The 12,599-nt window shown below is 61.6% G+C and overlaps 1 protein-coding gene across 1 annotated transcript; it reads left to right on the top strand.

Annotated features, from left to right (window-relative positions):
* The first annotated feature begins 1,814 nt into the window (after positions 1–1,814).
* Positions 1,815–5,765, top strand: RNF26 (ring finger protein 26). The gene has a single exon (XM_030022938.2). The coding sequence runs from the start codon at positions 1,971–1,973 to the stop codon at positions 3,396–3,398; it is 1,428 nt and encodes a 475-aa protein (XP_029878798.1). The 5' UTR covers positions 1,815–1,970; the 3' UTR covers positions 3,399–5,765.
* The last annotated feature ends 6,834 nt before the right edge of the window (positions 5,766–12,599 follow it).

A 12,599-nucleotide genomic window follows, 5' to 3' on the forward strand; every position in this document is an offset into this window, starting at 1 on the left:
CAGCTGGGAGTGCGGTGGCATCGTGCCCAGACCTCCAGCAAGTGCAGGGACAGCTGGAGGGACTCTCCTCGCAAGGAGGGGTCCTGGCCATAGCCCAGCTGCCAGGGACCCTGTCAGCGCCCCGGGAAGGCATTTTCTGTCCCTGCACCACAGCCTCACAGCCCCTCCACCAGGAGTCCCGCTCTACTCTGCTCCAGCCAAACCCGTGTTCCAACCTGAACCCATCTCCCGGGTACTCCGAAGCCCTCTGAGCCCCTCCTCACCCCGTGCCAGGGTGCCTGAGCCCTGCACCTCTCTCCAGCAGGTCTGGATGCTGCAGAGCCGGACACCCTACAGCAGAGGAGAGCAGGCGCAGGCTCCCCTCCGTCTCCCAGAGCATGGAGCAATGACGGAGAAGCCCTGCTATGGAGCCACAACCTCTAAACCCTGCAGCCCCTACAGCTCTCCAGCCCTGCAGTGGGGAGCCTGCCGGGGCACAGTGCCCTGGTCATGGCAGAGGCCCAGGCAGGCACCAGGAGCACGGAGGAGGAGGCAGGTGCGTGGCTGGAGGCAGGGAATGAGTGGAGCATGTCCAGCCCTTGGCTTGGCTCTTTTTTTCCTTCTCCTGTTTGGTAAAGCAATGAGAAATCCAAACATTACCATAAATGCTGAAAGCATCCTGTCTCTGTCACGTGGGCATGGGTGCACACGCCGCCGGGGGGGATCCAGGCACCCGCTGCGAGGGAGCCCATAGCCAAAACCGACCAGGCAGGGAGGGGATGGGGCTAGCAGGGAGCCAGCCGGCAGGACAGACCCCAGGCAGGGACAGACAGACAGACAGACACGCACAGAACTGCCATCCTGTCAGCCCAGCCAGTGCTGCAACTCGAGAAGAGCTGGATGGCACCAAGCAGCATCAGTGCACGCAGAGTGTGCCGGGACATGCCCCCTGTCCCGGCTCCAGCCCCAGCTCCTGCTCCGGCTCAGGGTGTTACGGGGGGAAAATGTAGGGGAAGGGGCAGGCAGCTGCACGAAGGGGACCCCAGCATCCTGCTCCCTCCGGGCTCCTCCCTTGCTGCCCAGGGGTGCAGTGCTTCCCTCCTTGGCCCCGCGCTGGCTGGTGCCTCTCGGGGCTGCAGATGACTTTCCCATGGGTCATCCGCTCCGCTCGCTCTCCCCTTCCTTAAAAAGCCTTGGGCTCCAGGGCTGGATTTTCCTGAGCTTGTCATCGCCGTCAGGGCTGGACCACATCCTGGGGCACGGCGGAGCGAAGGCCAGAGACACTGGCAGCCCCACGCCCTGCCCAGGAGCTGGCAGGAGCTGCTCTGGGGCTGTAAGCTTGGGCCAGGCCCCGGCCATGAAGTTTATTCTGGGACATCCTGCAGGAAACCGCTTGGTGGGGTAAGAGCAGTGCTGCCCTGAACTGACCCTGTCCCAAACACTCCTGCCCCAGGGACCCCGCTAGCAAGCGCAAACCTTCCCCGTGCCAAGGCTGAGGCCGTCACCCTCTCATCACACGTGTGGCCCCAGGGACCCCGTGGGCGGTGGGTGCCCCCCGCGCTGCTGCTCGGAACCAGGGCGAGGGGGCCGCTCTCATGCCCCGGCCGTGCCCGTGCGTACCGTGTCCCGGCCGCCCCCCCCGCGCTGGGAGCGGGCCCGGGCTGCCCTGGCCTCCGCGGCGCCGCCACGGTTAAACGAGCGCCGCTGGCCCTTTAAATGCGCGGCAGTGGGCGGGGCACCTCCCCAGCCGCCGGCGCCCCGCCCGGCAGCAGTCACGCCCCCAGCGGCCGCGCCCCCGCCGCGTCCTCCGAACCGCCCAATGGGCGGCGGGGAGAGGCGCGGCCCTCGCCGCCGATTGGGCCGGCGTCGCGCGGCTGCCCGAGCGAAGATGGCGGCGCCCAGCGCCGGGGGGCCTCCGGCGGGCCGCGGCTGACGGCGCCGTACGGGCCCCGGCGGGGTGCCTGGCCCGCAGCCCGGGCCCGCCGGCCGCCATGGACCTGCTGTTCGTGCTGCTCCGCGGCCTGCGGATGGCCTTGGACCTGCTGGTCCTGGTGCTGGACGTGAACTTCTTCCTGGTGTCCTCGCTGGTGTCGGCTCTGCTCTGGCTGCTAGCCGCGGCCTGCAGCCTCCCCGCCGCCGCGGCCGCCGGGGCGCTGGCCTGCTGGGACGGGCTGCTCCTCTCGCTGGCGTCCCTGGCCCGGGCGGCCTGCTGCCTGGCGGTGGGTGCCCTGCAGGGGCTGGCCGGCCTGCTGCGGGGCTGCTGCTGCGGCCTGGAGGGGCTGAAGGTGGCAGGGCACCTCCTCTCGCACCTGACGCTGCGGGGCAAGGAGCTGCTGCACCGCGGGCTCTGCGGCCTGCTGGGCTGCGGGCAGGCCCTGGCCAGGCAGGTCTGCGAGGGCCTGGCCATCAGCACAAGCCTGCTGGCCTACCTCGTCAACAGCCTCATCAACGTGTGCCTCATCGGCACGCAGAACCTCTTCACCCTGCTCGGGGCCCTGTGGGACTCCGTCGCCGGCCCCTTCCTCCGAGTCACGGACCTGCTGGCTGCTTTCCTCGCGCACGTCTCCAGCGGAGCCATCGCCGTGTCCATCCTGCTGTGGTCGCCCTGCCAGCTGGCCTTCGAGCTCCTGGCCTCCGTCGCCGAGCTCTTCATCAACATCTTCTTCGTGAATATTTACGGCCTGGGCTTGCTCCTCCTCATTATTGTTGTCAGCGCCTTTGTCTTCAACCCCGGGCTGCTGTGGACGCTGACAGGCTACGTGCTGGGCTACTTCAACACGCTGCCTTCCTACCACCGCCTGCAGCGGGATGTGTGGCGGCTCTATCAGGTGGCGGTCCTGACGCTGGGTATGGCCATGACCTCTCAGGCCTGGCGCAGGTTGGTGGACTGGAGCCTGCAGGTGACCAACTGGAGCCGAGGAGGCAGAACAATGAACCGGGAAAGCAACCAGCGAGGGGCAGCTGCACCGGCCCCGAGACCCACAGCCCCCAGCAGGCTGGTGCTGACGGGGATCGGCCAGCTGCCAGCCGAGCACGAGGGCCAGCTGAATGTGGAGCAGGTACCACAGGCGCGTCCTGCTCTGAGTCGAAGTGCTGTGGCAGGACAGCGTCTCCAGCCGCCCAGGGAGGAACCGAGCACCTCCTGGGGCAAAGCTCCGAGGAGGCAGCAGCTGAATGCAGCAGCTGCAGATGGTCAGGGCACTCCGGATGATGACCCCTGGATGCTCCTGAAAGAACAAGAGGAACGTAAGAAATGTGTCATCTGTCAAGACCAAACCAAAACAGTCCTGCTTCTGCCCTGCAGGCACCTGTGCCTGTGTCAGGAGTGCACAGAAGTTCTCCTGCAGCAGGCCATCTACCAGCGCAACTGCCCGCTGTGCCGCCAGATGATCCTCCAGACGCTCAATGTGTACTTGTGAGCCCAAGGTGTGGGTGGCTTGGGTCATTTTCCCAGGAGGTCAAGGGCACCCCTGTCTGCCTCTTGCCGGGAAGCAGAACTTCCCAGAGCTGCCTTGAGCAGCTTCCAAAGAACTAAGGATGGTGCTGAAAGGGCAAAAGGCTGTTGGGGGGTGTCTGCTAGCCACATTTGCTACGTAACTAGATTGTAGCTCTTGCTAGCGAGCACAATAACTGATCTTTGCAGCAGGCTGAAAGAGTTACCTTTTTTTGTTGACAGCTTTTGCTGTTTCAGGGCCTGTTGCCTCGAGCCTGCAGCAGTCTGAGATCCAAAGCGGAGTGCAGAAAGATGCTCTCGTCCCTCCTAGCCAAAGCCGATGGAAAGGTTAAAGGCTGTGCCCTCTTGGGAATCACGGGCTGGTGCAAGGCAAGGGAGGGTTTTTCCCAAGGTCTGACCAGAAAACTACCTGGCATACTGCATTCAGGCCTCTGTTTCCTCCTCCCACCACCTAAGTGGGGGAGCTCCCTGGGAAGGGAGAAGTGTGCCCCTTTTGCAAGGCCCTAGGAGACCAATGAGCACACTTGAGCTTTTTAGACTGTGCTTCCAGAGGGCTGAGCCTGGCTCTCAGCTGGAGAAGAGCAGGGTTTCTGGGGTACTTCAGTATCTCAGCCACTGTGGCTTTGGTTTTTGAGCTTCCTATTCCCCTTCCTAGGACAAAGAGGAGCCGAGATGAACGTGGGCTCCCTGCAGGCCAGCTGACTGCAGAGCTCAGTGCTGCTGCCGCTTCCACGCATCACCTATGCAAGACTAGCAAGCACACATCAGGTTACTCGCATGGGGAGGCTGGAGAGAGTTACTCTTTCTGCAGGGGCGGTGGTGCTGCTTGGGGAACCTGAGGGGTGGCTGGCCAGCCAGCGCTCACAGCCCTGGCAGCAGCAGCACATGTCTGAGCCAATGCTGGAGAATCCTCTCTAGGCAATACACATTTTCTTCAGGCTCAGCGTGCCATGGAACTGGGTGGTTCACACTAGTAGTTGCTTGCTGCTTCCCAGGCTGGGCTGGCAAGAGGGAGTAACTCTTTGGGAAGAGAGGGGACACCCCAAAGCTCCTGGGAGCCCACTAAGACATTCCAGCTCCAGGCACAAGTTCTGCATATCCGTGCTGCCGATCTGCAGTTATGTGCATGGAGCAGTGCCAGGACCGTGGCTATCTTTGATTAGGGCAGGGTTACACTGCTGTTCTATGTTACTGTCTGTCAGAAATGTAGCTAGTTTTATTTAAAAAGTGTCCCCTGAAGTCTAACGAGGGCATCGATCCTAGCTGGGGAGGCCAGAGATGGCTCTTCCCAGCTTGGTCAACCAGCACCATTCCAAGAAATTACTGGGCTGCGAGAGGGCCTTGCACTAAACAGCTTTTCCTTTTCCAGCTGCTTGCCTGAGGTCAGCCATGCGCCACAGCCAATTTTGGCTGGAGCCAGACTGGAAAGAGTCTTGACTCCTGGACTGCAAGCCAAGAGCCTGAGGGTGGCTGGCATGGTCTTCCTTCTCTATTCTCCTTCTTGATTAGTGATTTAAGCCAAAACAGAGGCAGCAGAGAGGCCAGGCCATGCTGGGAGACGCCTCTGCGCTGGAAACCTGAGCTGTGGCAAGATACTATCTTGCTGGAGAGTGGCTTTGCTCTGGGAGGCACTGCAGGGGCTGGTTGCCCCCGTGTTTGCTGGGGGCTGGAGGGACTCCCTGGGCCAAGCCGGGCTCCTGAGCACTAATGGGTGTTAGAAGGGCCTGGCCCCAGGGCTGTCAGCTGCTTCTGTCTCACTTTGCAGGGATGCAAAGCTCCCTGCCCAAGCCCTGTCGCTCAGCCTCTTGTCCCTGTGCCTCCCCAGACACACACCACCCATGTTAATGTTTGTCCTCTCCAGCCACCTCTCCTGTGGCTGCAGCCAATGACACTTGCAGTTGAGTAGCCAAACCCTTGCCGGAGCAGTGAGTGTGGCCCCACAGGCTGTGTTCCCCAGGGTCCAGCTTGTTGCAGGCACTTGCAGAGGTCCTCCTGCAAGAGGAGACGGAGCTGCGCCCTTCCCTGGGTGTGCCTCTGGAGACACCTGGGAGCCGGAGCATGGCCATGCTGCAGGCCGTGTTTGGTCAGGACCAGCTCATGGATCTTGGGGTGCAATGTTTCCTACATGAATTACACAAGGGAAGGACACCTCCCCAGGACTGCAGTTTCTTCCCTCAAATCCTTTTTCTGTTATAGCAGTCATGCTTATTGTTTTAGGGCCTGTTTGTTTGCTGCCTGTTTATAAAAAAAAAAAAGAGAAAGCTTTGCCTTAAGTTTAACTCTTTGCACTATGGACTAGATACTGAGCAGATTAAAATTTCCTTTACCAAAAGCTGCCTGCTGCCTCATTCTTGGGAAGGGTTTTCTCTGGGGGGATGGGGTCTCCTCTGCCCCTGGGCTCCAGAGGAAGCCAGCCCATCACTCCCCACCAAGGGTCACAGCTGGAAGGCCAACACCACCAGCAAGCTAGGGGGTACTTGTCTGCGAGTGCTTGCACCCAGAAAAGCAGTGCTGTGGAATAGCCTGGATCCAGGCTGCTGCACAGAAAAAGCCTGGCACCCAGGAGATGAATCTACACCTGAAGACACAGTGGGTGGGCTTTCCAGGGCTGGCATCCCCCCAGCCCCTGCTCTGCTAATCCACAGCAAGAGAGGAGGTGGTTGTGGATATGCCGGTGCACGGGGGCAGAGAGTGCAGCTCGCAAGGCACCAGTGCTAATGTCTGCATCTTGCCTGGAGATGCGTTTGGTGCCGCAGCCTCTTCTGGGCCCAGGAGCAGGCAGAGTGGCTGGGGTAGCTCTTGCTGGCAAGGGCCCAGGGCTGGTGGGCATCTTCTCTCTACTCCTAACTCAGGTCACTTTGAGCTGTTTAACGAGGAGAGAAGCAATGGCCGCTTCGCAGAAGGGCTTGTACACACAGCTTCACCTCTTTCCAAAAGCAGTTCCTCTCCGTACTGGAGCGAAGGGATTTGTTCTCAGGTTCTCCAGAGCTGGAGCTCCCCAGCACCTGAGCAGCCCAAGGCAGAGGGATTAGTATTTCCCAGGCTGGCAGGAACATGCCCAGGGACATGTAATCCCTGCTCCCACATGTCCTCGGCACCTCAATGTCCTGCTGCTCGCGATGGAGGGTGTTGGCAAGCCTGACTGTCCCAGGTAGGGAGGCAGCACCCAAAGCGCTAGGAGTTGTGGAGCAGCAGGCAGCACAGGGCTCTGTCTTGCCTCGCAGAAAGGCTGTGGCAGGCTCAGCCGTGCTGGGCTACTGGTGAGCAGATGCATTTGCTGCACAATGAGTTACTCCGTGGCCATGATCTGAGCTCCTGGCAGGTTGCTGCATGCTTTTAAACACCCTCTGCTTCTCTAGCATCCTTGTAAATTGTGTGGAAAAATGTTTCGGGACCCTGATGGGTAGAGACCCCAGGAGTTCTGGCTCACCCTGCCCTGACCTCACCTGCCTTGGCAGGGCCACGCCAACAAACTAGCTAATTTTAACCAGGATGAAAACCACAGTGGGGAGAGGGGGGGGGCTGCTAGGAGGCCAGAAAGAGACGGACATCTGCTGCAGGAGTGCAGCTCTGCCAGGCACAGTGCAGGCACGGGAAGGAGGGCCATGCCGGCAGCCTGCCCAAGCCCTGTGGGAGTCTGGCTGGAGATGGGTGACAACTGGGGAAACTGAGGCACTCCTCAGCCTTCCTCTCTCTCTCTCCCAGGGTGTGTAAGCCGAGGCAGGCTGGGCACCCCAGAGGAGGCTGCAGAGCTGCCCTGGGGCAGGGGGGCTGGGCCAGCAGGGGAACGTCTGCCATTCCCTGCAGGAGCAGGGTGCTCCCAGCCCACCACCCCCTCAGCCAGACCCAGCAGGGGACTGAGAGAGTGTTCAGCCATCTCGGGCCACTGCAGCCAAGCCTGCCAAGCGAGGACAGGATGTGAAGGACACAGCCTTCCCCCGGGAGCCATCCTGCACACACTTGGCTCGCTTGCTGGCCAAGCAGCCAGCAATTACAGGAGGAAAATGCAACCACCTCCTAGCTAATGGGCAATGCATAGGGTCCCCGAGACCGATGGTCAGCCATGCCAGACGTGCCTGCTCTGGCACTGTGGCTTTTGGTGCAGGGCTGCACTGCCTTGGGAGGATGTCCAGCAGCAGCCATGCTCACAGACTAGCCCAGGGCATGAGATCTGGTGTCCCCGGGGGTACTCCCTGCTCCAGAGCTTGCTTTGGAGCCTCACGCATGAGCTGAGTGGGCTGGTCTCAGCCCATCACAATGCCAAGACACTTCTCCCTTTCCAGAGGAGGGAGGACCACGAGGCTGCTAGGTTACTCCAGTTTAGGAGCACTGGGGTGGTTGGGGCTGACAGCTTGCTGAAACCAGGGGCCCCCATGCCCTGGGAAAATCCCCGGGATCCCTTTGTCAGCCCAGCTGCAACACCCCAGCCCTAACGAGCCACTAGTCCCAGCCTGGGGACAACAGCCATCGTCTGCCAGACAGCAGGGAGCTGGCATGACAGACGCTCGCTGCAGATGCGCAGCAGCATGAGCAGCTAATGATACCAGGCCATCAGGGAGGGAGCAGGTGATGATCAGCAGCCGAACCGCGGGGGGCCTTTGGGCTGCTCCTGGGCACCAGCTTTGCTCCCTCATTAGCAGCTTGGCACAGGGAGCCACACTGGCTCCCTGAACACGGCAACAATCCCAGCACCTCAGAGGCACAGTGCTGAGCGTGGCAAGGCCTCAGGGACACAGAGTGGCTGAGGCTGGCAGGGACCCTCGAGATCATCCGGCCCAGCCCCCTGCTCAGGCAGGGGCAGCTAGAGCAGGTTGCGCAGGACTGTGGCCAGTTGGGTTCTGAATATCTCCATGGGTGGAGACTCTACTACTTCTCTGAGCAGCCTGTGCCAGGGTTTGATCATCCTCACAGTAGAAGATGGACAGCCCTTTGGTGGACATTCTCCAGCATGTCCGTGTCTTATATTGGGGAGCCCAACACTGGACCTAGCACTGCAGCTGTGCCTGATCGGTGCTGAACAGAGAGGAAGGATCACCTCCCTTGAGCTGCTGGCAATGCTCCTCCTAAGGAGGCTGGTGGCCTTCCTTGCCATGAGGGCACACTGCTGGCTTGTAGTAGCCTTGTTGCCTGCCAGGATCCCCAGGACCTTCTCTGGGAAGCTGCTTTCCAGTCAGTTAGCCACCAGTGTGTGCTGGTGGGTAGGGTTATTCTTTTCCAGGTGCAGGACTTGGCATTTCCTTTTGCCGAACTGGCCCTAGCCCCATCCCTGCATGGTCAGACAGGCTCCTTATTCCTCCTAGGTCAACACAGATAACCCGCCACCCTCCAATTCCTGCTTGTTGGGATGAACCGCTTGAGTTTGGAGGAGCTGATCCTTGGTCCTCTTGGATACCCCTTCTCACCAGGACATGGGATTGTCCCAAGCAGATCCCTGAAGAGGCCAGTGTCTGCTTTCCTGAAAGCCAGGGTTGTGGTCCTGCTTTTTGTCTTTTCTTCTTCTCTCACAATCCTGATCTTCCCTGGCCAGTCCTTCCTTGACTGTGAGGCCCAGCAGAGCAGCTCTCCTCAATCACCCATGCCAACAAGGTGTTGTCGACATGCTCCAGAAGCCTCCTGGGCTGCTTGTGCTCTGCTAGGCTGTCCCTCCAGCAGATATTGGGGGCATTCCAGCTGCCCATAAGAACCAGGGCCTGCCGACATGCGGTTTCTTCCAGATGCCTGAAGAAGGCAAGCTGCGTGCTGATCTGGTGGCATGTAGCAGACACCCACACGGCTGCCGGCTAACCCTGACCCATCATCCACCCCTCAGCTGCCACATCAGCCATCGTCCCCAAGAAGCTGCAGCCCTGTAAGTGCTCACAGCCCACTAGTTCCTCCTGTCTGCACCCCATGCTGCTTGCATTAGTGGCCCCCCGCACATGCCCGCTTCCCAGCAGGCCACGAGAGCTTGTCCACAACGCTGTCCTGCAGGCACTGCCCTATCTGTGCCCCTATGATGAAGTGACCCCACTTCAGTCCTGTTTTGTTGGTAAGAGAGTTCCTGCTGTTCACATGCCCCGAGCCCTTTGTTTGCCCACCCCATCCCCACTTGAGTGAGGATTTTCCCCTTCCTTGCCGTTCCAAGTTTAAAGCTCTCCTTACCAGGTCAGCTGGCCTGCTGGCAGAGGTCACCTGAAGATGACTGGAGAGTGCTCCCTGCACCTCTCATTAGCAATGAGGGCACTGAATATACTCCATAACAGCAAGCTTTTGGGTGGAGCAGAAGCCATCCTCTTGCTGCCAGGAGTCACCAGGACAACCTTCACCATTGAGGGTGTTTCCACTTTTGAACCTGGCAGGTGCGTGCTCTGCCACCATGGTGGAAAGTTTGGGCTCTTGTAGGGTCTCAGAGATGATCCAGTTGATCTCTTCCACGCCCTCTCCGATGCCACGCAGCCTGCTGACCTCCTCCAGCAGCTCCTCCACTTGGCAGCACAGCTCCAAGACGTGTACAACCGCACACTTCTTACGGGCTGTCAGCCAAGTGCACCAGGCCCAGCAAGAGGCCCCAAGCACCCTCTGCAGCTCAGGGCTGGCCAGGCTGTGTCCTCCAGCATTGCAGGAAGAGTTGCTCCAATGGCTGCTGGGAACTGTGACCTTCGTGTGCCAAGGACATGTGTGCTGCTCTGAGAAGAGGTGCTGGCACTTCTTTTTTTTTTAAAAAAAAAAACACCAAACCCACACAAAACAGCTTACCTTTCTGCATAAACTGCTGCCTTCATCAGCTGCACTACAGTACCTGTGAGCTAAGCCTGGCTCTTATATAGGCTTCTGCCTTACACTGTCTAAGGGATGCTGGCCCCTCCCTAACCTGGGCTCAGCTGGAGCAGGGACTTCAAGCACTCCTTCCTCAGAGGCAGCTGGCAGACCTCATCAGAAGCAGCTGGAGCTTACTAGAAACTTGCCAGAAGTCAAGGTCTCCTGTGGCTCTCCTTCCCTTATCTTTGTCATTTCCTTATCCTCTTCCTCATCCTCCCCAGGTGGCAGCAGGCACACCCCCATGTTCCCCAGAGGGTTCCCAGCAGTCCCCCAATGGTCCCCGACAAAGTGTCCAGAAGACCAAGAGCATCTCAAAGAAAGTAGAGCCCAGAAACTGCTGTGCCAAGTGCTATGTCTGTGGCTGCCTCTGTTAGCTGTGCTCTCCCACATCATGATAGGGACCAGAGGATGCTCCCAGCCCCCCCCACCTCTCCTAGCCTTATCTCAAGAAAAGTCATTTTCCTCCTCCCAGAATAGACAGCGCCAGCCATCGATCTGCTCTGCGGCATTGTTTGCCCCCGGCCGGCTCCACTTACAGAAAAGGCCATCGTCAACCCAAACAGACGCTTCCGCTGTAACCCAATCCTGCAGCTGGGGGTGGGAAGAGGAGCCTGCAAGGTGGCTAGCAGAGCCCCTCAGCACCCCAGCGGGGAGTGAGGCTTTACCCCTGGTCCCAGCACCTCCACAGGCCCTGCGGGTTGGAGGTGGCTCTTGGCGCTGCTGGACTGTGCATATCCCCCCCCCAAGACCCACACAGCCAGGCAGGTTGCGGAGTGACATGCCCTTGGCCTCAGGTCCCTGCATGGTCCCCAGTCCCAGGGTGGGGAGCTGTGGGGCTGCGGGCAGGCCCCTTTGGGGGTCGTGCTGGCTCTCCACAGGGGCACACGGGCTAGCCCCACGGCTGCTGCCAGGGCGCCCCAGCTCCCAGCCAAGGCAGGTGAGCAGGGCCACAGGATTTGTTCATCCCAGATGGGCTTAGCCATGGTCCTGGGGGCTCCACACAGCACTGCTTGGGGGGCAGCAGGGGAGCCGGGACAGAGGAGAGGTGGCTGGCCGGCCATGTAAGGGGGGTCCTGGGCTGGTGATGGCCTGCGAGGTCCCGCTGGCATGGCCAGGAGAAGAGCCCAGCCCAGCTGCCACCCCACGGCCGGGCAGAGCAGCCCGCTCCAGCAGCAGGGCCCATTAAGGAGCTCGGCCCCTGGCCAAAAGCCCCCTCCCTGGCTGGTTCCCGCAGGGACCTATTTTGGGCAGGAATGAGGAAGCTCTTCATTCCCCTGCTAAAAATAGGGACCTTTCTCAGGGGCGGGTCACCGCGTTCACACTGGAGCGCGGGGCTGGCGGGGGGGGGGACGGTGTCAGGCAGGAAGGGGTCCCCGCAAGCCCCGTCCCGGGAGCGTGGGGCCAGCACATACACCCCCCCCTCCGCCTTCGCTCCCCACCCCCGGGCCGGGGTCCCCGCCTCGCCCCGGGCAAGCCCGCTCCCACCGGGGTGGCCCTCGCGGCCGCGGGACCCTCACGCCCAGCAAAGCGTCGGTCCTCGCCGTGTGCTTATGTGTGTGTGTGGAGCGGGGGGGGGGAATTGTCGCAGCGGCGCGTGCCCTCGCTAAGGGACGCCGATGCCTCCATCTAGTGGCTCCCGCTGGCCCTGCCGCCGCGGCGGAGACCCGGGACCGTCCCCTCCCCCGGCCCGGGACCCCCCCAGGCACAGCCCTGCCGGCCCCCGGTACCGCCGGCCCCCTTCGCTGCTCCCGCGGGTCCCCAGCACCCGCGCAGCCCCGCTCCGCCGGCAGCAGCCTCCCCAGAGGGGTGCCGGCACCCCAGCGAGCCCGGCACGGGTCCGGGGTTCCCCCCCCGCCGCCCCGAGGACCCGGCGGGACCCGGCACACACGCAGCAGGCACACGCGTGGCTGAGGAGCCCTTTATTGAGGGTATGGTCGAGGACCCCTTTAGTGAGGGTGAAGGAGGAGGGGGAGGCGCCGGGGCGGCCGGAGGGCAGGGAAGCGGGGCTGACGGGAAAGGCAGCTGGTAGCCCCGGGGCGTGCCAGGGCCGCGGCGGGACGGGCCCCTTGCCGTGCCAGCGGTCGGGTAGCCCGGGCTCGCCCCGCGCGTGGGAAGAAGCTGGCAGCACGGGCCGGGGCTCCGTGCCCGTGCCGGCAGGGCTACGCTGCGTGCCGAGGCGGCCATGGCGAGTAACATACGACAGCCGGGTTATTGCGGCTCCCTGGCGCGGGCGTCTTGCCCCAGAGCCGGGTGCCCGAGATAATACTTCGCTCTTACGCAGCGCTGCTGAAGGGATGCTCCCCGCCACCCCTGGGGTGGCAGAGGGGCCGTGTTCCTGCCCTGCGCTGGGTGGCAGCGGCGGAGCAGG

This window comes from Aquila chrysaetos, chromosome 8 (assembly GCF_900496995.4).
Source record: "Aquila chrysaetos chrysaetos chromosome 8, bAquChr1.4, whole genome shotgun sequence".
Classification (NCBI taxonomy): domain Eukaryota; kingdom Metazoa; phylum Chordata; class Aves; order Accipitriformes; family Accipitridae; genus Aquila; species Aquila chrysaetos.